The sequence below is a fragment of the Mesoplodon bidens genome (genome assembly GCF_964165515.1).
Source record: "Mesoplodon bidens genome assembly, chromosome: 3".
Classification (NCBI taxonomy): Eukaryota; Metazoa; Chordata; class Mammalia; order Artiodactyla; family Ziphiidae; genus Mesoplodon; species Mesoplodon bidens.
In genome coordinates this window covers 152043536-152070559 of record NC_138178.1, presented here as the reverse complement: position 1 = coordinate 152070559, position 27024 = coordinate 152043536, and the positions used below count along the sequence as shown (strand labels likewise).

Below are 27024 nucleotides of genomic sequence, written 5' to 3'. Positions count from 1 at the left end.
CTCAGCCAAGCATCATTACCAAGAACCAAGTGGTTTGAGAAGGACTTTCAATCACCCAAATTTATCACAACGGAATGCTACAGAATCGGAATTTACAGGTCTATTGTAATTCTGATCACCAATAGATGCTCAACATATACTTGGTAACTGACTAACTGGTTGATTATTGATTACTGGGAATCCTCACATCATAAATTTATAGAGCTAAAGGAAACCTCTGAAACAGTTTTGTTCAATGTCACAATATCCTAAGTGATGACCCTGATGTCCCTAGGAAATGCAGTGACTCTGCCACAGTCACAGAGCTAGAGAGGCAGTACCAGACAGTATTACCACAGAGTATCACCACATTTCCTTCCCCATCCTAGGCTCTTTCCATTTCACTTTGCTACATCATAACTGATGGAAAGCAAAGGGAAAGGATACGTATTTGTGTTACAGTCCACAATAATAGAATTATTAAAATAAAATATTTTTAAAAATATTTTTAAATCATCCATTTTTAAAATGTCATTATACCTTGTACGTGAGTGTTGTTACTGAAATCTGTTCTCTTCCAAGATCCACTACTTCAGGCTTCCACCGAGCACTCAGTAGCCCATCAGTTTCACAGCAGAATAAGCAGCAGTGACACGCTGCTAGGCTTCTTAAATCTGGCCAAATGGCAACAGCCAGCTGAAGGAACGCCCTGCTAATATATATTCCAAGAGTCTCCATGGATTGATTTAGGTAAAAATGGAGAGAACCTCAAGCTTTGAGACTCACCCTTGAATCTTCTAGAAAAATCCCTGGACTAGTTCTAAAATTCAGATAGGTAATGCATGCTTACCGGCATGAGTATGCTTGCCATGGGAAGACTCTCCCCAGAAAGAATCATATAAGTGTGAAGTATATTCTGGTCTCCTCAGAACTCACCTCTTTGAGCTGGCCGAGAAGGTAAAAGGAACGTGGAATCTGAAAGTTTATCCAGTCCAGAATCCATTCTCTCTACTTCAGAGCAATGGTCAGGAGCCCACTTGGGCAGAAGATTAGGGACAGTGAATCCTGGGACACATTCTCCTTCATAGAACCAATCACTCTGCTCGTCGTCCCCTAAAGTAAAGAGATCCTATCATAAGCTGGAATTTTAACATGCTCTATGAAAAACCAAATAGGAAGATGACTTCTCAGTGCTATAGGTTTGATAATACTTTTTAAATAAAGCCAAAATACAAAAAAATTGTTTTGATACTTCTTCTTGATCCATATTTTGATGAAAACTGGGACATCAAACTAGTTCCACATAAATGTCACACTGTGGTACACTGGACTGCTTTTGATAGTAAAAACTAATAAAGCTACCATTTACTAAGCCCTTACCACCTACCAGAATCTATGCTAAAAATCTGTAAATTTGTTATCTCTTCCAAACCTTACACTAACTCCAACTTATCAATTAGGCAACTAAAGCCCAGAGAAGTCAAGGTCAAGTTAGTAAATGATGAAGCCATGGCTTCAACCCAAAGCCTGAATAACTCCAAAGCCTTTAACACAAAAATAAACTGCCTCCCATGTACCATTTTAAGTGGTAAAAATGAACTTCGAGGTTCAAAGCCCGCAAACATTTCTCAATTCAAAACTAGCTATTCCTGAAGAATTTCTTGCTATATTTGTATTTCTCATAATAGGTGAATAAAGAATGTATATCCATACCTTGTTTCTTCCTTAATGCCTCATTAATGGGACACAAAATCATCTTGACAGTAGCAATCCAAGCTACCAGGAAAAAACTAACCACAAAGAGAATATAAGCCCCCAAGGCTTGTCAAGAAGTTATACTATTTGCCCAAGGCCATACTTTTGATTATTGACAAAGTCAAGACTAGACCCATATAGCCCAGACTCTTGGTTCAAACTTCTTTCTACTGGCTACAATGATAGCATCTCAATTTCCCAAAGAGCTTATTCCTGCCCACAAAAGGTAAGATGGGTAACTTTATGTCTGCTACCCCACACTCCTTTCAAAACAGCAAGGATGAAGGAAAGTATTACTAGAACATCTAAAGAGTTCATATTGCATTCATTTTCTAATGGGTACTGGATCTCAAGGAAGCTGCTCAGGCCATGCTAATCTCATGAAGTATCAGTTTCATGGACCACTAACACCCAGGAGAATGGTAAGTCTTAAATCACTGCAGAGATCTCTAACAGGGGAAAGAAGCCACTAAAGAAGTTGCTCCAAGTGTTCCCTCATAAAAACACATCATCAACAGGCTGTTTTTCTAAAACAGTGGTTCTCAACCTTTAGTGTGCATCAGAAGTACTGGGAAGGGTTGCTGGAACACAGACTGTTGGGCCCTACCCCCAAAGTTTCCAATTCTGGCCTACACAGGACCAAAAATGTTCATTTCTAATAAGTTCCCTAGTGATGCTAAACTGGTCTGGAGACCATACTTTGAGAACCACTACTCTAAAAGATCTCACCAAACCAGGTACAAGGATGAATTAAAGATAGACATCAGAATTAACCATGATTAGTTTCACTGCAAGTCAATATATTAATTCCTTCCTATTCATAAGCATTCCTCAGGCCATTTATTAAAATAGTATTATTTAGCTAGATCGTATTTTCTGATGACAAATGTCAGACTATACGGGAATTTTCTTTTTTTTGGTTCTCAGGCATTCACTCAAGATTTTTGATAATACAGAAAGGGACTCACTGAACTGGAAGGAACCTTGTGAGATCTCATCTAGACCAGTAGTCTTCAACCTGGGTTCACTAGGATGCCTGATGCAGGAGCTCCTCAAAAGAGTGCTGCCAGAGAATAAGGAAGAGGCTGAGTGGATCAGGCTCCAGACCTCCTGCTCCTCTAGGATCTTGCTTTAACCAAAATAAGTTTAGTTGTTTTATAATTTGAGGTTCTATGTACACTTCTGTTTGAGGGAGAAAAAGGAGAATTTTCCCCTTATCTGGGTTCCCCAATAATTATTTATTAAGAGCTTACTATATGCCAGGCAATGTGTTACTTATTGTGGTAGCAAGTAAAAAAAAACTCCTGTCTTTGAAAAGCTTCAATGGAAAAGACATGCATCTATAAACAACAGTGTAATAATGGTAAGTGATAAGAAAGCAGTAAGTACAGGGAAAGAAGAGTTGAGGGTTCTAGGAGATGACGCCTACAGTAAGTGTATCAGTCAGAATCCCTTTAGGAAACATGTACATTTGAATGGGGTATTTGAGACTTTAGTGAAGTGATTATTTACAAAGGTATAGACAGTACTAAGAGAAGCCAAAGGGATGTTGAAGCATTCGGAGCCAGCAGAGCAGGGAGTCTTTACCATTCCTAGATCTGAAGAAGGGGAAAGAATGGTTACCAGAGCACAGAGAGAGAACTGTGGTTATAGGAGAAGGGCCCAAAGAGGAGAGGGAGCCTTCAGCAGGAGAACACAACCCCTACCAACCAGCAGTCCAACGGAAAGGGAGTCAGGGACGGCTCTAATCCAACACTGCACTACTGTTTCCAACTCTTCATTACCTCACTATAATAGAATGATACACCCACACCCTTTTCCTTTGCCCTGGGATTCCACAGAGCCTTCCCCTCGAGGCAGAGCACACTTCCTCATTCCACGGACACAGACATGGGGCTTAGTCATCTGATTTGCTTTAGGTAGTAAAACACCAGCAGATGTGATTCAAGCAAAAGCTTTAAATATTCATGCATGGTCTGGTTTGGTCACTTGGCATTTATGTCCTCTGCCATAAGAAGTCCATGCCACACAGAGCCATTGCTCCTTTAGCCTAGGTCCCAGAATAAGAAAACAATGAGTAGATACAAACCTAACTTGAAGCCTGGAGCCAGGCTGAGCCCAGGCAAGATCAGCTGACCCACAGCCAACCCCCAGCCCCATAGCAAGAAATAAATGTAGTCAACCACTGAAATCTGGGGGCTGTTAAGCAGTATTAGCATAATCAAAACTTGACTAATACACCCAATCTCTTTCACCTCCCTCCCTCCATACTTCTGCTGTTGCCTCCTATTGGCCAAACCCAACAAGAAATTGAGAGTAAGAAAACTCACAGATGTAGTCCATAGATATGCCCCAGAGGAGCAAAATGAGAACTGTCTTGGAGGATGACCAGCCATTCAAGGAAAGGTGAAGATGAGATTTCAGGCAGAGAGACCAACATAAACAAAGACATAGAAGCAGAAAGTAACATAGCTTTGTGCTGAGAACTCTAAGTATCTAAATATCACCAAAATGTGTGAAGTTGAGGCAGAAACAAAGGGAAAGCTGGGGCTATAAAACATTCTACAACCTTCCATAATATACCAAGGATTCCTTATCAGTGGAAGGCTTTCCAAAGGCCCAAAACTTAATTGGTTGTAATAGGTCCACACTTTCTTACACCTCTGTATACACATCATAACCTTTAAGAGATGCATTAGGATACTGTAGTAAAAGCAAAGAAAAAGTAATTCTGAAAGTATGCTCCAGTTCATTCATGGAAAGACAACCAGACTTTCCTGGTATGAGATAAGAGAATCAAGACCCTAGCTAGAGCCCACCGGGGAGTATATACACACAGCTTCTAATGACACCTAGCTCCCTCAGAATCAGAAAGGAACAGAAATGTACTCCCAACAGCCTCCATTATAGAAGGAAGCTCAAGAGCTCCATCTATGCCCACAACTTTGAGGCATGGGTGAGACACCTCCCCACCGTCTCTCTCCAAAATTAGGACTTGGAACCTAAGTCTCACTGTCCCGGGATCCCTTCAGTTACTAAGGAGCCTATCTGGACCGACCTAGACATGTAGCCGTGTCTCTGTCCTTCAATCACTTAACCCTTGGAGACAAATCACTGGATTTCAGAAGATCTACAAACCCCTTATTTAGATTAAGAAAACTACAGTCCAAAGGAGCTATAAGAAATTCTTATTAGTACACACTTACTGTGGCACTAAGCAAGTGTACAGGACAGGATCAAATTACTGTTTAAATAGTAAAAATAAAAAACTGATAATTAACATACACCAGCCTTATTCACAGTGCTCTCTACTAAACTTCAGAAAGAATTTCTATAATATATTCACCGAGAACACTATGGCCGCTTATAAATAAGGTTAAAAAAATAAATCCTCCATATGTGAAAATAAGAATGTCTTAACATCCAGTAAAACATCATGTTATTTTTTGGTTTTAATAAAAAGCAACTTCCCAAAGTTCCATCTTTGACACTATAACCCCCCTGGATCAATGATTCTCAAAGTCTGAACTACCTGCACAAAAATCACCACAGGTGCTTGTGGAAAATGCAGATTCCAAGGGCCAACTCTAGACCAATTTGATTTCCAGGAGCTCAGGAACTTGCAGTTTTAACAGTTCCCCCACGTGGCTTTTATGCCCTAAAGTTTGAAAAACACTTTCATAGACAACCATCATATTCTCTGTGAGGCACTTCTAGAACCACTAGAATCTTCCCAGAAACACTGAACCAATGTCCCAAAGCTGGAATCAAGATTACCTTGCCGTCCTTCATCGTTGGTAAAGAGCCCTGTGTCACTGCTGCTACACACACTGCTGGTTTCACTGAAAAAAGAGTAAAACACAAGAGAATACATCAGCTCCAGTCAAAAACAAAGCAGTGTCCATTATGTCTTCTGGTTTTCAAATCGAAAGATTCCAAGTTTCCCTAATTTCACTCTAGCTCATTAGCCAATCAGAAATGTAAATTTCATAGTTAAGTCACAGGAGTAAGTTTATTTTCCCCGAAAACAAAAGAAATGTAAAAAGAGGAGAACTGTAAAACTTTAACTTATATTTTAAAGTATTTTTTTTTTTTTGAGGTACACGGGCCTCTCACTGCTGTGGCCTCTCCCATTGCGGAGCACAGGCTCCGGACGCGCAGGCTCAGCGGCCATGGCTCATGGGCCCAGCCGCTCCGCAGCATGTGGGATCTTCCGGGACCAGGGCACGAACCCGGGTCCCCTGCATCGGCAGGCGGACTCTCAACCACTGCGCCACCAGGGAAGCCCCTAAAGTACCTTTAAAAGATCTCAAGTCACTTTGTTAGTTTAGCATTAGAAAGTTATTTATTAAGGCTCACAGAAGTAATTCTCAACCTGCTTTGGTATATCAAACAACACAAATTTACCAACCAATTTTATTTTAAAATACTGTTTACTATCTGTTTCATATGAAGCCATGCAACTTTAAGAAATCCAGCATCTTTCAAGTTTTCCCATTTATAAAGCAGCAAACAAAAATCCATGAACAGAAAAAAAAAGAAAATCAGTATGACAAAAGTTGTATTTTCTAAAATTAATGTCTCTCTTGATAGCAAATGGATACAGCAAAATTCATTTTCAAAAAAGGAGGTTAAAAATAAAAAAACAAACTCCATTTGAACTCATTGAAATAAAACTTTTAGGGACTTCCCTGGTGGTCCAGTAGTTAAGACTCTGCGCTCCCAATGCAGGGGGCCCGGGTTCGATCCCTGGTCAGGGAACTAGATCCCACATGCCGCAACTAAAGATCGCATACTCGGCAACGAAGATCCCACGTGCCACAACTAAAATGCAGCACAGCCAAATAAATAAATAAATATTTAAAAAAAAATTGTAGAGTAAACCATCATATACCCCCCACGTAAATTCCACAATTAGCATAGTGCTCTATTTCCTTTATCACACGTCTCTCCATCTATCCATCCATCAACCCATCTTGTTTATATGCATGAAAAAAAAATAAACGGAAATAAAACTTTTGCCCCATAGAATTCTGTCCAAGGCAGCTTCATTTTGAGCTACTTCCAACAATTGATTCTGCCTCTTCTGATGCTGCATTTCTCCCACCTAATCATCAAATTTGACTTATCTGGTTCAAGAAAAATTTCTCTATTCTTTACAATATTAGCGATTTCCTTGATTGGGATGTTTCCTTCTAAGCTAGTCAATTTTGTTCACGTGCTCTAGAAGACAGAAGAAGCATTCTCACCATGCTGCATAAAGAATAGGCTTGGCAAAATCCCAGTCTACATTTCTGGATCAAATATCTGAAAATATTTTGTATTTTGCAACATTTCCAAATATCTTGCCAATACTAAATCCTAAAAATGCCGGTTAAATTAAGTAGCAATGTTTCCTCACTTAAGCTTGTCTCTGGGTAACAGATCCAAGAAATTTGTCTCAGCAAGAGCCAACAAAACATACCTGATTTCTTTAAAGGTTCTTTCATTTTATTTTCCTCTATACTTATAAGTGGGAACATTCTCAGATGTCATTATAAGAAATGTCTCACAAAACTATACCGCTGGATTCTGATGGATTTAGAATCTTCAAAGAGCTCTGCAGTTAAATCTGGAAGACATCCTCACTGGGTACTGTATTCTTCCTACTTCTGAGTCCAAGGAACTGTGCCTGCTGAACTTTATGGTGGTGTTTTTATGTTTTTAGCAAATTCCTAGGAATATTAGTGGTCTAACTCTAACTCCATTGAGTCTTAATACACATTCTCTCATATCAACTACTTTATTTCTCTCATCTTGCCTCAAAGGTAAAGCATATTTTATATTTTTTAGTTCCTCTTGATATTAAGGAGGGCTTAAAAAGCACATCAGGCCATAAGACAGACATTCTACTCCACCACTGTGTTACATGCTTTCTTGGTTAACATATCAGTAACTGAGATGTAGGGATCAGCAAACAGCCGCCTGTCAACCATTTTTGTATAGCCTGTGAGCTAAGAATAGCTTTTATAGTTTTAAATCATGGGGGGCGGTGATCAAAAGAGGAATACTTTGTGACATATGGATATGCACGAAATTCAAATTTCAGTGACCATAAGTAAAGATTTACTCGAACACAGCCAGGCTCATTCATTGACCTATCCTGGCTTCTTTCACACTACAACTGCAGAGTTGAGGAGTTGCAACAGAGAACGAATCACCCACAAAGCCCCAAAATATTTACTATCTGGCTTTTTACAGAGGAAATTTGCTGATCTCTGCTGTAAGTGTATTACAAGGTCTACTCTGCAATGTCTATTGAATTATTTATTTGAATATTTCCTCTATTTGAATATTTCCAAGCAAGAAATTAGAACCATTGCTTTATTACGAAGTCTATGGATTCTTCTCCTCATTCATTTCCAGCCACCTGTAAGCACTACAAGATACACTGCTCCTCTGATCCTTTTTTGCATGGATTCCATTCTCTCCTCATATTCTAAATAAAGTAAACGCAAAGAAACCTGCTGGATCAAGAAAGGTATTGGTAACCTAAAACCTTCCTGTCCCTGTACATTTTCTATTTCTGTCAACAGTATTTAAAGAGACTCACTGTTCTTTAAAGAGATTGGACTAAACTTGTTAAGTTTTCTATAAACAGTTAATTAGAGTAATGGCAATGATGTCACAGAAATATCACCAGGATTTTAAGACTGTGTTCAAGGGAGATACGTATTTTCTTCCCTGAGAAAATAATTTATGCCTTAAAGAACACTTATTACATAAAAGTATCATCATTCCATCAATATCTGGAAATGACTATTTCATCTGATAGCATCTTATTCCCTCAGAAGAATTTGCACTGTGGAAATCTAATTATATGTAAGAAACTGTTAGCATAATTTTCTGAGGAAAAAAATGGGAACTTCAAGGCATATTTGCACGTAAACACCATGATACAGCATGCAAATATGTAGTGCTAGCTATGAAGTAGAAGTAAATATTTCCCCTTACAATTTACAGGCCAAAGCTGTCCAGTCCTGTGGCTTTCATTCACTTCTGACTCAGAGATTATGGTTTTTTAAAACAAAATTCATAGGATTTTAATAGTGATTTAGTCAACTATAAAATGTTAATATAGCTAATTAAACATAATGTTTAATATTCTGGTAAAGATAAGCTCCTATCTTTCAATAAAAACAATTTTCTTTCAGTACTCTTGTAGATCACAAGGTCAAAAAGTTAGATGTCAGGCTACTGCACATTTTTCCTATGCCCAAACCGTCAAATTTGTTTATAACTTTTTTGCTATGAGCATTTTTATTAGGCAAGGAAAAAAGCTCTGTTCCTCATTTTTATAAGGAAAAAGAAATGTGATCCTATCCTTAGCGTCCATTCCACTATGGTCCTCTGAAACTTAGTCAGGAAGACAGAAACTCAGCCTTTATTAATCTTCAGAAAAAGTAACAAGACAAAGCCCAGAAAGATAGTAGGTAATGAAATCCTGTCTTTTCCTAAAATGACAGCAACTCCTAGAGGCATCAATGCCTCCTGTCTTTGCCTTGGGAGCTGTTCTATACTCCCTGTTCTCACATGATTCTAATGTATAACAGTTTGCATATAAAAGTCTTCATAGAATATTTCTAAAATATTTTTGAGTAGAAATGTATTAACCCTACAAATAATTTATATGTCATTCAAAAATATTCAATTCTAAATTGGGGCAATAAAAAGTCTCTAACAGGAGAAGGAGGAGGAAGGATTTTCCCCACTATTTCCCCTATATTTTCACTCATTCACTTAGTAAGCATTTATTAAGTTTGACTATATTCCAGACCCTGCTATAACCAGCACTAAAACTAACAAAGAAGCATGTCAACCACAATTTAAATGGATGCATTTTATAAAAAACTTAGACTATGGGAGAAGAGTGTGAAAACATAGAAAGAAGAATGCTTTCCAATGAAGAAAATTCTCCAAATAAGGGGTGGGGCAAGCCTAGAATTTAACCTTATAATACTGAGAAAGTCACTCCATTTTAGAAGCCAGAAAACGTCTCAAAAATATTCACATGTGAGTAAAAATAGTAATAACACATCGTACTTCTCTATATGGTTTTCACTAAAAAAATGTTTCCACAATTCAGCAGCATAGCCACCATTTAAAATAAGACAAATAAAATTAAAGCCTAGATTTTGGACTACCAATTAATTGTAGTATCTAATTATTATAATATTGTTAGAAGCAACTGAACCACATCCAACTGAAGTAACGTAAACGTAAAGAAAGTCAACCTAACCAGCAGTTCCAGCGGCTTTCCTCTCCCAACATTTTTTTTTTTTTTTTTTTTTTTTTGAGGTACGCGGGCCTCTCACTGTTGCGGCCTCTCCCATTGCGGAGCACAGGCTCTGGACGCGCAGGCTCAGCGGCCATGGCCCACGGGCCCAGCCACTCCGCAGCATGTGGGATCCTCCCGGACTAGGGCACGAACCCCTGTCCCCTGCATCGGCAGGTGGACTCTCAACCACTGCGCCACCAGGGAAGCCCCTCCCAACATTTTATTATGAAGACTTTCAAGCATACAAAAAAGTTGAAAGTTACCACTCACACTCCATCACCTAGATATTGCAATTAACATTTTGCTTTTGTTTTGTTTTGTCACACATGCATCCATCTAACCTCACCTGAGCATCTTTGTAATTCAGGGCACTCTGGGCAGACCAGATGACTGGGTATCGCATTCATTTTCGGAGGGGTAGATTATCTTAGGAATCAAGCCTAATAAAACACTATTGATACCTCCTGTCCATTTAAGTAATTAATTCCAGGGCAAAGAGTTAGCTAAACATTGTAAACTTTGATATAAATTTTTAAATGCTTTCATTTGAACTGCTCTTCTTGACAAGTTCTGAAAACGAATTGCCTGCCCTTTTCAGAGCAATTAAAGGGTATTGTTTTCAAATTAGCAAAAACTCTTTTTTTTTTTTTTTTTGCGGTACACGGGCCTCTCACTGTTGTGGCCTCTCCCGTTGCGGAGCACAGGCTCCGGACGCACAGGCTCAGCGGCCATGGCTCACGGGCCCAGCCGCTCCGCAGCATGTGGGATCTTCCCAGACTGGGGCACGAACCTGTGTCCCCTGCATCGGCAGGCTGACTCTCAACCACTGCGCCACCAGGGAAGCCCAAAAACTCTCCATTTTTAAATCACAGTATTTTTATTCTATAGAAGAGATCAATGTTTTGGTCTTACTGAGTTCTCTCATTTGAAACTCATGCTTTTTGGTAAAAGCAGAGTCAACGAGGTAAAAACCCAATCTCAATACCAGAAACATCTAGAGCAGTGGTTCTCAACTGGAGGCAATTTTGTCCCCCTTCTCCTGCCTTCCTGCCCCACCCCAGCCCTCGGGGTCATTTGGCAATATCTGGAAAAATGTTTGTTTGTCAGGACTTGGAGTGGGGAAGAGGAAACTGGTATTCTATTGGCATCTTGCGAGTCGAGGACAGGGTTGCTGCTAAACATCTTACAATGCGCAGGATAGCCCTCACAACAGAGAATATCTGGCCCAAAAGGTGAGAACCCTCATGTAGAGTGATGAACAAAGTGGAGGGATGAAGGGGGTGGGACATCATGGTTAAGGGAAACCAGTTCAGAGGAAGAGAGGAGCCTGTGTACTTCTGCTGGATAGGGCCAGCCTTCCAGAGCTCATCAGCTAAAAATGCATCCTATGTGCTGAACACCAAGAAAACGGATTACAAACTCACTTCAGAAAGAAGCTCTCTCCCTTAATGCCATATGTTAAATTTAAAAAATAAACATTCAAAAAAAAAAACAAAACAAGGAAAAAAAAAAAAACAAGAAAAAAATAAATAAATAAACATTCATCTTCGGTATACTTACTTAACATACAACAAAATACATTCTCAGGGATCTATACCTTGCTTGCCTTTATAGTTCCTGAATGCCCTTCCTTTGAAATCACAGTAAAAACACTCTCTCAGTATGTTCTGAGGAAATAATTAGTTTGAGAATACTATTTCTGAATTTAGCTCCACACTGTTAGGAAAAATCTTCAGAAGGCCAGTGGCCACCTGTGGTCACCAGACTCCCAGATGACTCCCAGTGATCCCAGCCTCCTGGTATTTCACACCCTGGTTGGGCTGTGTAACCAGTAGCACAGGCAGATGTAACTAACGGTATGTCACTTCTGAGACTAGGTTATAAAACACTAGGGTTCCATCTTGGGTACTTGAGTGAGGGCTCGCTCTCTCCCTCTCTCCCTCAGACAATTTGCTCTAGGGGAAGCTAACGACCATATCTTAAGAATGCTAACAGCCCTGTAGAGGGGCCCACGTGGAAAGGAACTGAGACTCTCTCGATCCTGCAGCCAATAAGAAAATGAGATCTGCCAACAGCCCTGTGAGTGAGCTTGGAAGTGGCCTCCTCAGCCCCACCCAAGACTTGAGACAACTGCAGCCCAGACCGACAGTTTGATTGCAAAAGTATGAGAGACTGAAGCAGAATCACATAGCTAAACCGTTGCCAGATTCCTGACTTCAGGAACTGTAAGGCTATAAATGTTTTATAAAGCTACTAAGTTTTAGGGCAACTTTTTCTGCAGCAACAGATAATATAGCATCTTTATGAGTTCTTTTTTGAAAGGAAGTCCCTCCTGTCTAGCTCTAACAAGAAGTTTCTAACTTCTATAAGTTAAATCTCTGAATTCCCACAGCTGAGAGGGGGAAAACACAGCTTGTCCTCTGACCCGAGAGCTTGCTAATTCTTTCATATTCCTAAACACAGAAAAACTGTAAACTTAGAACTGAATCAAAGTAGTTTATACTTGTCACAATCACAGTACAGAGGTACAGAGTTAGTTTATCATCTATATTCAAAAGTTGGTATCAGTAACTTTTACCACCTGGGTTTCTCACCCAGTTAAGATTATTAAATAAGAGGTGTCTTTTACATCTAATTTTAAAAGAAACAAGCAGGATAGAGTTAATGTCTTACTTTATCATGCTAAAAACTAAGGGGTTTTCATTTTAATTTTTTTATTAAATAATAATACACTTAAAAAAACTTTTAATTGTCTTAGAATTTACAAAAAACGGAAAGGTCACTCCTAGACCTATCACCCAAAACATTTCTACTCAATTCTTTTTCCTTCTTTTTTCTGGATTGAGGTGGTACACTTGTAACTATATGTAATCAGACTTCTGATTCTGAAAGCAAAAAGGACTAGGGACAGGTTTTTCAGAGAAATATCTCACACCAACTGCAAAATTACTCTCACAGTAAGTTATGAGAATGTGTAACGAAGGAGTTTGTTTTTCAGTTTCATTCAGATGGCACCACAAAAGAAGGCAGCAACCTCTCTAGTTTCACAGGTTCATTAGCGTGGCCACTGCCATCAGGTATACTTTGCAGAGATAATGATTTTTGTCAGGACTCTGCTACTGAGCCGTGGGCTGTGCCTTAGAGAAGTCCACCCATCCTTTTAAGACTTACCTTTTCTTAGAACTAACAGTTTCATCCTCAGTTAGATGAAATATCTTTTCAGAGTAAATTTTTAAAGAGCACATATTTTGAGACTTGATATCTGAAAATGTCTTTCTAGTGCCCTTCCATATGAAATCTATCTTAGCTATATATAAAATTCACGGTGCGAAGGTGGGAGACTTTTGCCATCAAAATTCTATAGGCAAGTCGATAGCCCCTCACATTTAGTACTGCAGGGATCAACATCAACCTTATTTTCATCCCTTTAAAGATTTTTCTTTATAACTGCTCCCCTCCCACCACCAATGCAGAATGCAAAAATATTGCCAGGATATGTCTAGGTAGAGGTCTCTTTTCATTAGTTTTCCCTTTTAATCTGTATACTTAATTTTTTCAACACAGGAACATGTTTTCCCTTCAGTTATATTTTCAAAATCCCTCTTCTATCCCTATGCTTTGGTTTCTTCCTTGGGAGTATTTACATACTTGCAGACTGGGCCTCTATCCCTGTCCTCCAGATCTATCACCTTCTCTCTCATTTTTATCTCCTCTCTGTGCATTTTGGGAGGGCTTCCAAAGTTTCCCACATCATCAACTCAATTTTCTGCAGAAAGAATTGTCCTTCATTTTAACACTATAATTACATTTCAAATTTCCCTACACTTTTTCCTCCCATACTACTGGGCTTTCAAATAGCTATCTTTCTGTCCTTATGACTTACTGCTCCTGTTTCAAAGTGATTCTATCTCCTTGCATCCTAATGAAGATTTTCTAAAATGTTCTTCTGGTTTCCACTGGCAGTCATTTTCAAAGATGTGTTCTTCCACTGAACATTCAGGATGATGTTCCCCTTCCCTTATTCTGCATAACTTGTCCAAAAGCCTCTTGTTGAGAACCGGTTTACCTAGAATTTGGTATTTGCCAACAGAAAGGGTATGAAAATTACCCCTGGTTCCATCCTCTACTTCCTTGGATACAGGTAACATGCTCTTGTCACATCTACAACTGGCCAAGAGGATGTGCAGAGCCCCTAGCCTAATCCCCAGTGTCACTGGTAGGCTTTTATCTCATGTAGCTACGTGGGACTGAGACAAGATCTTCTTCTGACCCTTACTGCCTGATTCTGGGCCCATTCCAGGAGTCTACAATAAATGAAGTTACATAAAACACTCCAGTTTCCAGAATGCACTACTACTAAGAGTGTTTTTTCCTTCTCTGTCCATGCCAACAGTAAACTACTCTTGGAGACTGTATTTCCCAGAACTCAATATGCGATGACTGCCTCCTATCCCTCAGAATAAATACACACACAGAGAACACTACGATTCCCTATCCAAGTATATAAGGGAGTTACAGCCTCCAAAGAGAAACGGAAAGATACTGATTGCAAGTAAAGGGTGGAACAACACTCTGGCTCAAACTGTAGCTGCCCAATTTTCTAACTGAACCGGATCCTGCCTTTCTGAACCAAGGGCAGACTACAGACAAAGAATGCAGGGCCTCACTACTGACTTTCAGGGCAGGTTCAGCACTGCTGTGGGCTTCCAACTGCACTCTCCAGCGCAGCTCTACCAGCCCCGGACTTTGAGAAAATCTTGGCAGTAAGCCAGCTGTAAGTCCTGATCTCTGGTGATGTGAGTTTGCAATGTTTTATGTCTTCATAAATATTTTAGGGGCAGTTGAGGCTGCTTATCAGATGCTTTTTAAAATATGAAATTACGGTGATGGGAAGGAGGTTGTGACTGAAAAGAATTACATAATCTCAGTGTTGCAAGGGACCTTAGAGGTCATTCAGTTCAACCTCTCCAACTCTACAACAACGCAGTAAGTGGTCACCAAGCCCAGGCTTGAATCCCTCCAGTGACCCAGAACTCATCACCTGGTAAAACAACCCACTTCATTTTTATAGAGTCCTAATTTTTAGAATGTTGTATTTTATACTGAGGCAACACTTCACGCTGTACTTTTTACCTATGAGTCCTAGTTCCTTCCTCTGGAGTCAAAGAATAATCCTAACATTTCTTTCAAGAGACAGGTCTTCAAATACGATAGTATCAAATCTACCTCCCAAGTTGCTGTGTTTTTTTCCAGTTGTTCCTAAGGATAGAGTAGCAGAGCTTTGAATAAATCTACAGAAGCTCTGCTAGCTACTCAGTGCCCGCAAATGCCAACGGTACAGTCTTCAACAATGGTAAATATCCTCTTGGTCAGCACCCCTATTTACAGAATAGAAAACAGAACATCCTCAACCTACCACACAGAGTCTTTTCCACAGCTCCAGTAACCCCTGATTAATGACCTCCACTTGCAAAGGAGGCTACTTACCTTAACCATGAAATAATGAATGCTATTGATCCAACAAGCTACTGCTATAAAGTGTTATTGATCACCCAATCTTTGGTTAAAATGGTCCTCATTTAGCAATTTTACTGTCGCAAACACCTGGAGCAAAGCACCCTCATAATTAAAGAGTTTGGGGAAGTTAAAGTGAAAGGTGATGGACAGAGATCTCAGCTTTCTACCATTTATTCTTGCTTCTGAGCTATTGTTTGTGTCAGAAAGGATATTGATTTTCTATAAAAATAAGAAAACAAGAGGCACCAAGGGGCGCAGAAGGTCCGCTTGGGCTAGAGAAGGAGGGGGAAGGTTTAGCACTCTATCTCTGTCACTTGGCTTCCAACAGAAGGAAATATTTTCTTTCCTGTGAGATCGGCTTCTAATACATCACCTTAGGAAGGCTCCTGACTTCAGGCCATCACCAAACCAATTCACTTATGAAAGAAAAGAAGCTCAATTATATTCAAGGGGAACAAATGAATGATGTATTAGTGAAGAATAAAGCAAAATTAGGCTATAACTCACCTAATTAATAGCTGCTATATAGACAATTTGAATAAAGATCAGTAGAAAGTAATCTTACAAAAGAGTTGATCCATTTTAGAATGGAACCCACATGCAAAGAAAAATATTAAAATAATAACTGAGCTTTCTGAAGGCTTTAAAAAACTATTACATCATAAACCACTTTCAGTTCCTCGGAATGCCTGAGGGATTGACTGGTATAGAATGGAAGGAAGAACAGAAACAGAAAAGCGAAAAGAATTATCGGTTAAGCTTAAAATTACTCTATGTTTAGTTAGCAGAATAAATTTAAGGAAAGTAGAAATAAAGCTCTCTGATTGAGACACAGATTTTCAAACCTAAAACACCTAACATATGCTTTTTAAAAGAACTCTATCTATTGACTAGGCTAAGTAAAGCTTAATGATCAACTTCATCTTAATAATTTCACAAGTTGGATCATATACTCTGACAACCCTCAATACCTCTGATATAAAGTTCTACACTCTGATCTGTAAGCAAACAAACTGGCACATCCAAGCAGATTTTTGAAAGGGTAAACTGCTGCCTACCTCAATTTATCCAAGCTCTAGGTGTATATTATCACAACCTGACTATAATGTGCAACAGATATATCTGGGGTAAGAAGGACCTAGAAAGACTGAAGTGCCTCACTGCAAGGTTACAGGCTCTGCATTTGGAACCACACTTGGGCTGTGATCTTAGAGAAGACAGAGTTAACAGTCACTCACACACACAATTAAGTCATAGTTTAGCAAGAAATTCTGGGGAAGAAATACATACATCCAAAAATATCATCCCAAAACATTCAACAGTACGATGATTACTATTTGGTATGTAAGCTTGACATTGAAACAAACTTGAACACCTCAACTGAGGGTTTCAACAGTGTGAAGGATACAAGTTAACTAGGCATTTCTTGTTTGATTAAAAATAGCATGATAAGGAAAAAAGCTTTATAATCCAAAATTATACATATAAATTGGGTAAATAGGCCTTAGACTATACATTAGAGGAAAATCAGGAAAGCCAAATTATAAGCCTACCTAGTTGCACAGCCTGGCAAATATAAAATAAAGTTAGTTAAGAAAAATTTTAAAAACTGGATTAAAACCACCCATGAAAGGTACAGGCATACAGACCTGAACAGCTTTTCCTGTTACTGACAAAACCTCACCTCCAAGTTCGTAAGATTTATGCCTTTGTTTTTCAGACAAACGTCAGAAGAAGCCAAGTCCTAAGAAAGGTCATCTGTTCTACAGTTGTAAAAGTTCAGATGAGACAGAAGACGTGCCATGGCAAAGGCCAGCTCAAAGCACAGCAAAACATGGTGGTTAACTATGAGCTTTGGAATCAGGTTTGATTCCCAGTTTTGCTACTAGGTGACCTTGGGCAAATTATCTCCACACTCATAACCTCTATTTCCTCTTCCATAAAATACAAATAGTGGTACCTACCAGACAGGGGAGTTATGAACATTAAAGAAGAAATATGTTCTGCACAATAGTACAGTGTCTGGCACACAGTTAGTGCTTAATAAATGCTAACTAATATTAACAATAATAGAATACACTGGTTCTCAATTGGGACTACTCAACCCACTTAGGGAGCACCCATGGAGGCATTTGTTTTGATACTGTGAAGGGTGATGGGAACAACATAGGGATGGCAACTATCCTACAAGGCATGGGACATCCCACACCACAAAGAACTGCCCCATCCAAAACACCAACAGCATCCACACTGAGAAACAGATATCGCACATTAATATTAATAATATTAAAGTATCAAGCTGGGAAGTATCCGTGTCCCTAGGACTATCTATTTGAGATGTAAAAAATTAAAAGTCACCAAAAACTATACTGACGTTTTAAACATGCACCCATTAGAGACAGATTTTTCTGGCTCTAGGACATTTGGTGTAAGACTGATGGGATTTAGCCCTGTTATTTTCAAAGCCTACCATGTGTTCAGACAACTTGAATGTTAAACTCAATACAGTCAAACTGTAAGTAGCAGAGAATAGAATTACAGTCCAGAAATATTTAAAGCCATGATTCTTAATGGGTAAAGGCAGCTTACCAAGAACATTTACAAACTCCATATGCCTGGCACCCGTGTTTTCTCTCTCTCACACATACATATACACACCAGCCTCTACTGAGGCCCTGTTTCTAAAGAACAGTATCTGTGTATGAACTACGGGGCACAAAGAGCAGCAAAATGTTTTTTTTAAAATAAGAGGTACACGTTTTAAACGATTTTTAGAAACAAATGTGTTTCTATAAAATATAGCCTTCTTGATGTAGGGAAACAGGATCATGAGTGTACTTTAAGGAGCTAAACACAACCTGACTGGTCAAAGCAGAGCTACAAAGTCAGTATTACAGAGGCTGATTGGAAAGAAAGTTGAACTCATCAAGACTGTGGTTTTGTGCTTTAGGTAAAGTTAACCAGGAAAACCTATGACTTAGTAAGGGAGATCTCACCATTCTGACATATTCTCGTCAGAGCCCTGTTTTTGTTCGTCTGCTTCACACTCCATCCTTTCTTTCCTTCCCGTTTTGCTTAGGAAAGTCCTGTTTTCTGCTGCTTCGCACAACCCGTGACCTGATGAGGTCCAGGGAGTATTCTCCTTCCAGCGGGACAGACGCTGCTTCTTAGCAGACTTGAACCTGCAGCCTCTCTCATAGCTCCAATCTGACACCTTGAGCTTCTGCTGAAGGCTGGCAGCGACCTCTGATGTTACGCGCTTCACCTTCCGCCGGCGCCTCAGCGGTCGACAAGGCGCATTTTCAGTAAAAGAGTCAGATTCATGCCAAGAATGTTGCTTACTCTTAACAATGGCGTTAAGAGCTGGGTGCCGTTTGGCTACCATAGTGTCATCAGAGTCACTAAAATTGGTGACTGGGGCCATTTCTCGACAGTCCTTGATGGCCTCATCCAGACTTGACTCAGAGGCCTCACTGTAGCAGCAGGTATGTTCTGCCAGGTGAGTGAAGTCTGAACGGCGCTTCCGGCCTCTCCGTTTGCGAAGCTGCCGCCTCTGCTGCCGAGGGCTCAGCGCCATCTCCTCCCACAGCTCACCAAGCTTATTCTGCTCAGATGTCTGCTCCAAGGCTGAGGCTAAGTCATGTACCAGCTCATCCATGAGGCCACATCTGCCAAAAGGAGGTTCAAAAAAGAGAAAAAAGAAGAAGAAAGACTGAATAGGATCTGTTGTTTTCGAATAATTTTTCAAACAGATCATGGCACTGCAGAGTCCACCCTATCTACAGAAAATAAAGTCACCTTTCACCTGGCTAACCTTAGACTCTATTCCTACCATCCATACTCCCTTAAGCCTTTAAAAATAGGTATCTGGCCCTTGTTAAATGCCTGAAGTCAGCACGTTCTCAAAATACTCACCAGATGACAACTGGGTTATTAGTAAAAACAAGCAAACTCAGGGGAATAAATCAGTCATTCCCCTTTTCCCCCAATTAAACTTGCTAAACTAAATTACCTGATGATCAGATCTAAAAAGATTAGAGAATGTCTCATCTGTCCAAACAGGAGCAGAAAAACACTCAACTTCAAAACCATGGATGAAAAGACCATTCTATGGTCTGGGGTCACTAATAAGAATGTTTGTGGCAGGAAGAGAAAGACAACTTAGTGACACACTTTACGGAAAGGCTGCTTGCAGTTTTAGTGTTCCAAGAATCTGTAGTGACCCAGGTTTCTACTCTGCATGGAAAAAAAAGACCAAGTTTGCACCCATTCTGGTCCCAACTACCACCCAGAAGCTACCAGGTAAAGAGCCTTAAAGAGTATGTCATATATTTGTGAATAATTAGCAACTTTTAAGTCTTCTTGCCATCCTTCAGAAAATAAATTGATTATCCAAGTTTTGTGCTTTAGTGCCAGACAGTCACACAAAAACACGTTATAACTGAGGTTGAAATGACAAGGATAAGAAGAGTCTCTAAGATTTCTAGCTAACAGCTTTCCAAAGTTTCCTGTTTTTCAACTCATTCTTGTCAAACCATCATACTTCAGGGATCACTTCATAGGCAAGCCTTCCAGAGGCTGAGCGCAGGAGGAGCGATTTTCAAAATGCCTTTTTAAAGGGAAACGTTTAATATACTTCGTACAACATCTAATTAAATACATTTTAGGGCTTCCCTGGTGGCGCAGTGGTTGAGAGTCCGCCTGACGATGCAGGGGACACGGGTTCGTGCCCCGGTCCGGGAGGATCTCACATGCCGCGGAGCGGCTGGGCCCGTGAGCCATGGCCGCTGTGCCTGCGCGTCCGGAGCCTGTGCTCCAGAGGCCACAACAGTGAGAGGCCTGCGTACCGCAAAAAAAAAAAAAAAAAAAAAAAAAACATTTTAAATTAGCACCTTTTCCCTAGCCCTTGTTAAGTCCAACGTACTTCAAGACCATAATTAGAGCTTAAAACTCTGTGGAGCCACTCTCAGACCATATAGTTCCCTTCACACAGTTTACATTTTGCAAAGGACTTTCTAAAATCTATTTTCATGCTATCCTTATGCCAAGCAATTTAAAGGCAGGAGGAGCAACGGGGACACCTAGTCCCAAACCACCAACCAAACAAAACTCAAAGTGTCAAAAGCCACACTCATTTAAGCAATAAGTAGTTTAAAACACCATGGCTGGGGTTTGGGAGACAGCTGTCTCTAAAACCAAAATAGATAAGTGGGGACGCACTTATCTAAATCTATTTCCCTAATAAAGAACTACTGCTTTAAAAACTCAAGCAGAACTGTACAAACTTTAACGTGAAACGAAGTTACCAAACAACTTGCAGTTGGCTGTGCAGTCGAATGCCAAGCTCAAAGGCTGCAATTCGAACAGAAGGTGACAGAAGAACCCTGGAACTCCCACCCTCCCTGAATGCACAGTCCGAGAGGGTCCCGGGGCCAGGCAAGCACTCGGGGAGACAAAGGCTGTCCGAGTCACACATCGGAAGGAACGAGAAACTAGCAGAAGTAAAAAGAGAGGCGGGCAGGCGCACAGTCGGGGGGGTGGGGGTGGGGACCGGGGGGGGAGGGGCTGGGGGAGGCAGGAGGCAACTTCTCAATTTGGGTGACCAGGGGCAGGGGGTCAGCCCTTCCAGGGCAGAAACTGCCAAAATTCAAGTCCTGGCGACTAAACTCCCTCCGTGCTCAAGGGTCGCAACACGGCCACATCCGTGAGAAAAAGCGTGTTTCGAAGGACTCCCCCACGCCCGGGCCCGCCCCCGAGGACTAGGGCGACCACTGCTCGGGACACCAAGCCCTCATGCTGTCGCCAGCTCAAAAGAGCCAGACACTAGAGAAGAGAGAAGGTGACTGTTGCCCGGGAAATGGCCCGACCCTCATCCCCCGGATCGGGGAGATGGGCCCTGAAAAACAAGGCCCCGCCACCCTCTCCCCTCCCGCCAGCCTCCGGGGCCCCATGGCGCCCGTGGCCGCTCCGCCGCGGCCCGGAGCGCCGATCCCCGCTGGCGCGGGCCCCCTAGGCCCCGACCCCCCCTCACTCCCCGTCCCCCTCACCCGCTGCCGCAGTCACCTCCGACGGCCGCGGCTTTTGGGGCCGAGTCTCCCCGCCGGGGCTTCCCTCTCTGACCTCATTTCCGCTCTGAGCCAGTGGGGGTGGGGCGGTGGTGAAATGGGAGGGACAGGCTGCGCGAGACGGCCCGCCCCGGCCCAGCGCTTCTTGCCCGCGGCCGCGCCCACTTCCGCCCCTGGGGGCGGGGCCGCGAGAACCCGGAAGAAAAGCAAGGGGGCGAGGAGGGGCGGTGTTTAGGGGCTGACTGGAGCGGGGGTTCCCGTGGGGCTGAGGTGCCCATCTTAGTGAAGGGCCTACCCATGCAAGCCTCGTCTGCCTTGGAGGCGTCAGGAAATTGGGCGCTAGGGAGGGGCGTCGGCCTTGCCCTTGATCGCTGACCTACTTTTTACGGGGTGTGTGAAGTTAGGGAAATGGGTCCTCATTCTTAACCATGCGAGTTGTACAACCTTTGGGGGGGTAGCACGAGTGAGTTGCTCAGACTATTAAAGATACACATGCTTGAGTAACAAAACAAAGTAGTATTGCATTATAACTTGAAGTGTAAAAGTAATATCCTAGTCAAACTGGTATAAATCAATTACTGATACAAATAGATTTATAAATGGGAAAGAAGAGCTAAGTCCCTGGTGCAGAATTCCAAACAATTTTTATAGATACTCCACCGTGAGGCATAACTCCTGATTCTAAATGTGGACTGTGCAGTGACTTCCTTCCAAAGAGTACAATATGGAAAGTGGGGGGAAGTGAGTAACTTTTAGAGTGGAGAAACAACTACAGTGGAGTAACCTTTCCAGTGGAGAAACTAGCACTACCTCAGCCGGGTGATCAAGGTTAATTTAACATCAACAGTGATAAATCATGTTGGTAGTATGCGGACTAGATATGATACGATGAGAATGGCATTTTATCTCTATGGTACTTTCCTTCTAAAACTAATAACCCCAGTCTAATCAAAAGGAAAAAAGTGGAAACCCCCAAGTGAGGAGCGTTCTACAAAATGTCTGACCAGTATTCCTCAAAATTGTCAAGATTTTCAAAGACAAGGAAAGTCTGAGAAACTGGCACAGCCAAGAGGAGCCTATGCGAGACATGACAACTAAATGTAATATGGTATCCTGATGAGATACTGGAATAGAGAAAGGACATTAGGTAAAAACTAAAGAAATCTGGATAAATTATGTACTTCAGTTAATGTTGATAATAATGTCTGTACACTGGTTCATTAATTGTGACAAATGTGCTCTACTAATGTGAGATGTTAATAACGGAAGAAACTGAATATGGGGTATGTGGGGACTATCTGTAGTACCTTTGGATTTTTCTAGAAACCTAAAACTATTCTGAAATAAAAAGTTTATTTTTAAATATGCACATACCTTTGACCCAGAAATTCTGCCTCTACAAATTTTATCTAAAGAAAAAATTGGAAATGGGCACAGAAATGTTAAATACAGGTAAATTCATCTTTGTAGCATTGTGGAGGAAGGAGTGAGAAGACTAGAAAAATGCCAGACATCCTACAACAGGGGTTAGTTATCTAAATTACGTCTATGGGATGGACTACCTTGCAGCCTTTTGAAATTGACTGTGGAAGAATATTTAATGCCATGAAAAGTCATCAATTTCTTGTGTACATTTCTGTATGATGGTTGTACCTTAATAAAAAGGTTACTCTAAAAATGTAGCTTATGACTCTATTCATACATAAAGGAAACTAAATCTATACTTGCGCAGGAATATGACCCGAATGATACACTACCTATCATCCAAAATAGTTCCATTATAAGTGACTGTCTCTACTACCTGTTGCTTTTGTGGATTTTCAGAATTTTCTGTAGGTGAAACATTGTGTAAAGAATTAAGGGAGGGGCTTCCCTGGTGGCGCAGTGGTTGAGAGTCCGCCTGCCGATGCAGGGGACGTGGGTTCGTGCCCCGGTCCGGGAAGATCCCACATGCCGCGGAGCAGCTGGGCCCGTGAGCCATGGCCGCTGAGCCTGCGCGTCCGGAGCCTGTGCTCCGCAACGGGAGAGGCCACAACAGTGAGAGGCCCGCGTACCGCAAAAAAAAAAAAAAAAAAAAAAAAAAAAGAATTAAGGGAGGAGGCAAAGAAGACTGAGGTTTTGAGCCAGAGTGACTAACAGAGTGGTTGGTGCCATTTGCACAGCGAGAGAAGACAAGGAGAGAAAAAGGTTCACTTTGGACATGCTGAGTTTGTGATTCCCACAGGACAAAAAGATGGAAATGTTCAAGAGGTGTCCACAGCCATCAGCCCTCTTTTCTGCTTAAGTGAAGTCCTCTCCCACAAATCATATCCACTCCTATGGTGTCAGTTGCCTCCATCAGCACTGAAAGCTCCCAAATTTCTTGAAATCCAGCTTTTGTTTTCAGATTTATGCTATATATTTCCACTTATTTTCTCAACCAGCATCTCTTAATTTAAGATGTCAAAAGAAATCTTAGTTTCTTCCATAGTCTCTATCATATTTGCCCCTCCTCCACTATTCCCAGTTTGGGAAATGTCAGCACCATCATGCAGTTACCCGGGTGAATTAGCCATTAGTCCCTGCTTTTTCCTTCATACCTCTTCATCTAATTAAATGCCAAGCTTTGAGGATTCTATTTCGATAGTATTCTTGCATCCACCCTCCCTCCTTTGCTTTCTGTCTGCCACTGGCCACATCTGGGTAGGCAACCACTCTTCTGGATGGTACAGCAGCCTCCTTACTGGTCTTGCCACTTCCAGTCTCTCCCCCAAAAGTCATTCTCTACACTGGCACCAGAGTGAGATTCCTGAAACACCATTTCACTTCATCCATCTTCCACTACTTCCTATATCATGCTTGGCACACCAGACCACTTGCTCTTTCTTGAACACCCCTGGGACTTGAAGGGATTTAAAGGCTCAATGCCGTGAGGAGATATGGGGATATATGTATATGTATAGCTGATTCACTGGGTTATACAGCAGAAACTAACACACCATTGTAAAGCAATTATACTCCAATAAAGATGTTAAAAAAATAAATTAATTTAAAAAATAAAGGCTCAATGCCAATGTCACCTCCACGAAGACTTCCCCTTGCTTGTCCACTCTGTTGGGCTCTCTCAGCACTTGCTGGTATCTTTATTACATCATCTTCTTCATTCAACCTTGAATCTGAGCCATTTATGTGCAAGTTTGCCTCCCCAGCTAAACTACTCATATAACAAATATTTACTGACTACCTACAACATGCGTGGCCCTACACTAACTAAGCTCTGGAGACATAGCTATGTGAACAAAAATGAAGCCTACACTCCATTGCCCCAGAGACCCCGTCCTAGCCATTGTATTCTCACCAATTCCTAGCACAGTGCTTTGCATGTGCTAGGTGCTCAGAAACTATTGTCAGCTGAAAAAACAAATATTTGTTTACTATGCTGGAACAGGAAATTAGAAGTGCTTGTCTCAACCTTAAGAGAAAATGTAAATGAAAGCTAGTGATGGTGGGATCTGTGGGCAGGGCCATTCGAGGAAAAAGGGTGCAAGAGAAGAAGCCTGTGGAGAACAAGGTGGCCAGCTCAAAGGACAGAGAGCATTGGAAGAGAACCAGTGTACAGAAGCCAGAGAAGGGTGACATTTAAGAAAAAGAGGACCAAAAGGAAAATTGGGGAGGAATAGTTCTCAGGAAAGGCCATCACACTTGCTGATTGAAGCAGGCACTGATGACAGTGGATGATAGGAGTTGTGAGCAGACTTGGAGCAGGTAAAATGGAGGCGGGAGAGAAGCCAAGGGTGAAGCTCCATATGTGCCTAGCTGTGTCCAGCGCTGATGGCTTAACTTCCTCATCTGTAAAATGAGACAATAACAGAGCGTACTCATCTCCTGGGTGGAGGTTAACTGAAATAATGAATGCAAAGCATTTCATATAGAGCCCGACACAAATTAAGCACTCCAAAAGTATTAATAATTACCAAGAAGAGGAAGACAGTCTAGTCAACAAGGTTCCCTCAATTGACCATCAGGGTGGAATTGTAAGTTGAATGAGCAAATCACCAGCTGGAAAGGATCTGCACACAGTAAGCTTCTCCCTCCTTTGTCCTTCCCACCAAAAAAAAAAGTACCTCTGCTGATTCATTAGATTCCCTGCGGTTATAATAACCTGAAAGTCCTCATCATGGACTGCACAGCCTGGGATCTGGTCCGTGCCCCATGCTCCTAGTACGAACCCACTAAGCTGTCCCTCCCTGCCTCCCCACTCTCACCCCAGGGCCTTGGCATATGCTGTCCTGCAACCAAGAATACCTGTCTATAGGGCTTTGCAGGTGAGGGTCAAGGAATCTCCTCATCTTTGAAGTCTTGGCTAAAATGTCATTTCCATAAAGAGGGCTTTTCTAATACCATCTGAAGAAATCCTACTCCCCTAGCCATTTTCTACCTTATCATCTTCTTTATTTCCCTTATGGCCTATATCATAATCCAACATTACCTTGTTTATTTGGTGTGTATTTATTTATATTGTCACCTCCCACTAGAATATAAGTATCATAAGAACAGGGACGTTGTCTTTCTTTTTGCCTTCGTGTCCCTCCACAATTCTTTTCCTTGCTCAGAGCTTCTCTTTAAACTGATCCAAGACATTCTGGAATCTTTCCAGAAATTTTTCCAATAGCCACTGAAGAGATGTTTCTAATAGAAGCACTGTCCACCAAGGAGGGCAGGAAGAGTCTGCATTTACCTGAAAAAATGAGTGACTCCCCGAAACTTGCCCTCCTCCCTGGCCCCAGACACCTGATGCCTTTTCTCTTGCAGGTGGCAGATGGCAGAAGTTTGCCAAACTCCACCTCTGCCACAGCTCTCATACTCTCTCACGTACCCTCCTCAACTCTATAGAATTTGGGGGGCTCGTTGAGGTAACATTTACTGAAGGCTTACTATGGGCCAGGCATCATGCTAAAGACTTTAAATTCATTGTTTCATCTCATCTTCTCCGGAACCTTTCTGACATTGGTGTACATATTAGTTTCCTGTTGCTTTGATACCAAATTATCACATATTTAGCGACTTAAAACAACACAAATTTATTATCTTACAGCTCTGTAGGTCAGATGTTCCACATGGATCTCACTAGGCTAAAATCAAGGTGCCAGTATGGCTTGTTCCTTTCTGAAGCCCCTAGGGGAGAGTCCATTTCTTTGCTTTTTCTAGCTTCGAGAGGCCCCCCACATTCCTCAGCTCGTGGCCCCTTCCTCCGTCTTCAAAGCCAGCAATGGCGAATCTCTCTTACCCTCCTTCTGCCATCGCATCACTCTCTGACCACAGCTGGGAAAGGTTCTCTGTTTTTAGGAACCCGTGTGCACCCACATGGATAATCCAGGATAATCATCCCATCTCAAGGTCCTTAGCTTTTTT

The 27024-nt window shown here is 41.4% G+C and overlaps 1 protein-coding gene across 3 annotated transcripts in view; it reads right to left on the bottom strand.

The window, feature by feature from the left end:
- The window catches only part of GPATCH2L (G-patch domain containing 2 like), a 62718-nt gene extending 41035 nt beyond the window's left edge, over window positions 1-21683 (bottom strand). For all 3 annotated transcript variants that reach the window (XM_081229993.1, XM_081229991.1, XM_081229992.1), the window contains exons 1-4: window positions 21616-21683; window positions 18565-19236; window positions 5512-5576; window positions 916-1092 (exon numbers count right to left, since the gene is read on the bottom strand). In XM_081229993.1, coding sequence (XP_081086119.1) covers window positions 916-1092; window positions 5512-5576; window positions 18565-19226 — 904 coding nt within the window. In that variant the 5' untranslated portion in view covers window positions 19227-19236; window positions 21616-21683. The remainder of the gene's footprint in view (window positions 1-915; window positions 1093-5511; window positions 5577-18564; window positions 19237-21615) is intronic.
- Between the last annotated feature and the right edge of the window lie 5341 nt (window positions 21684-27024).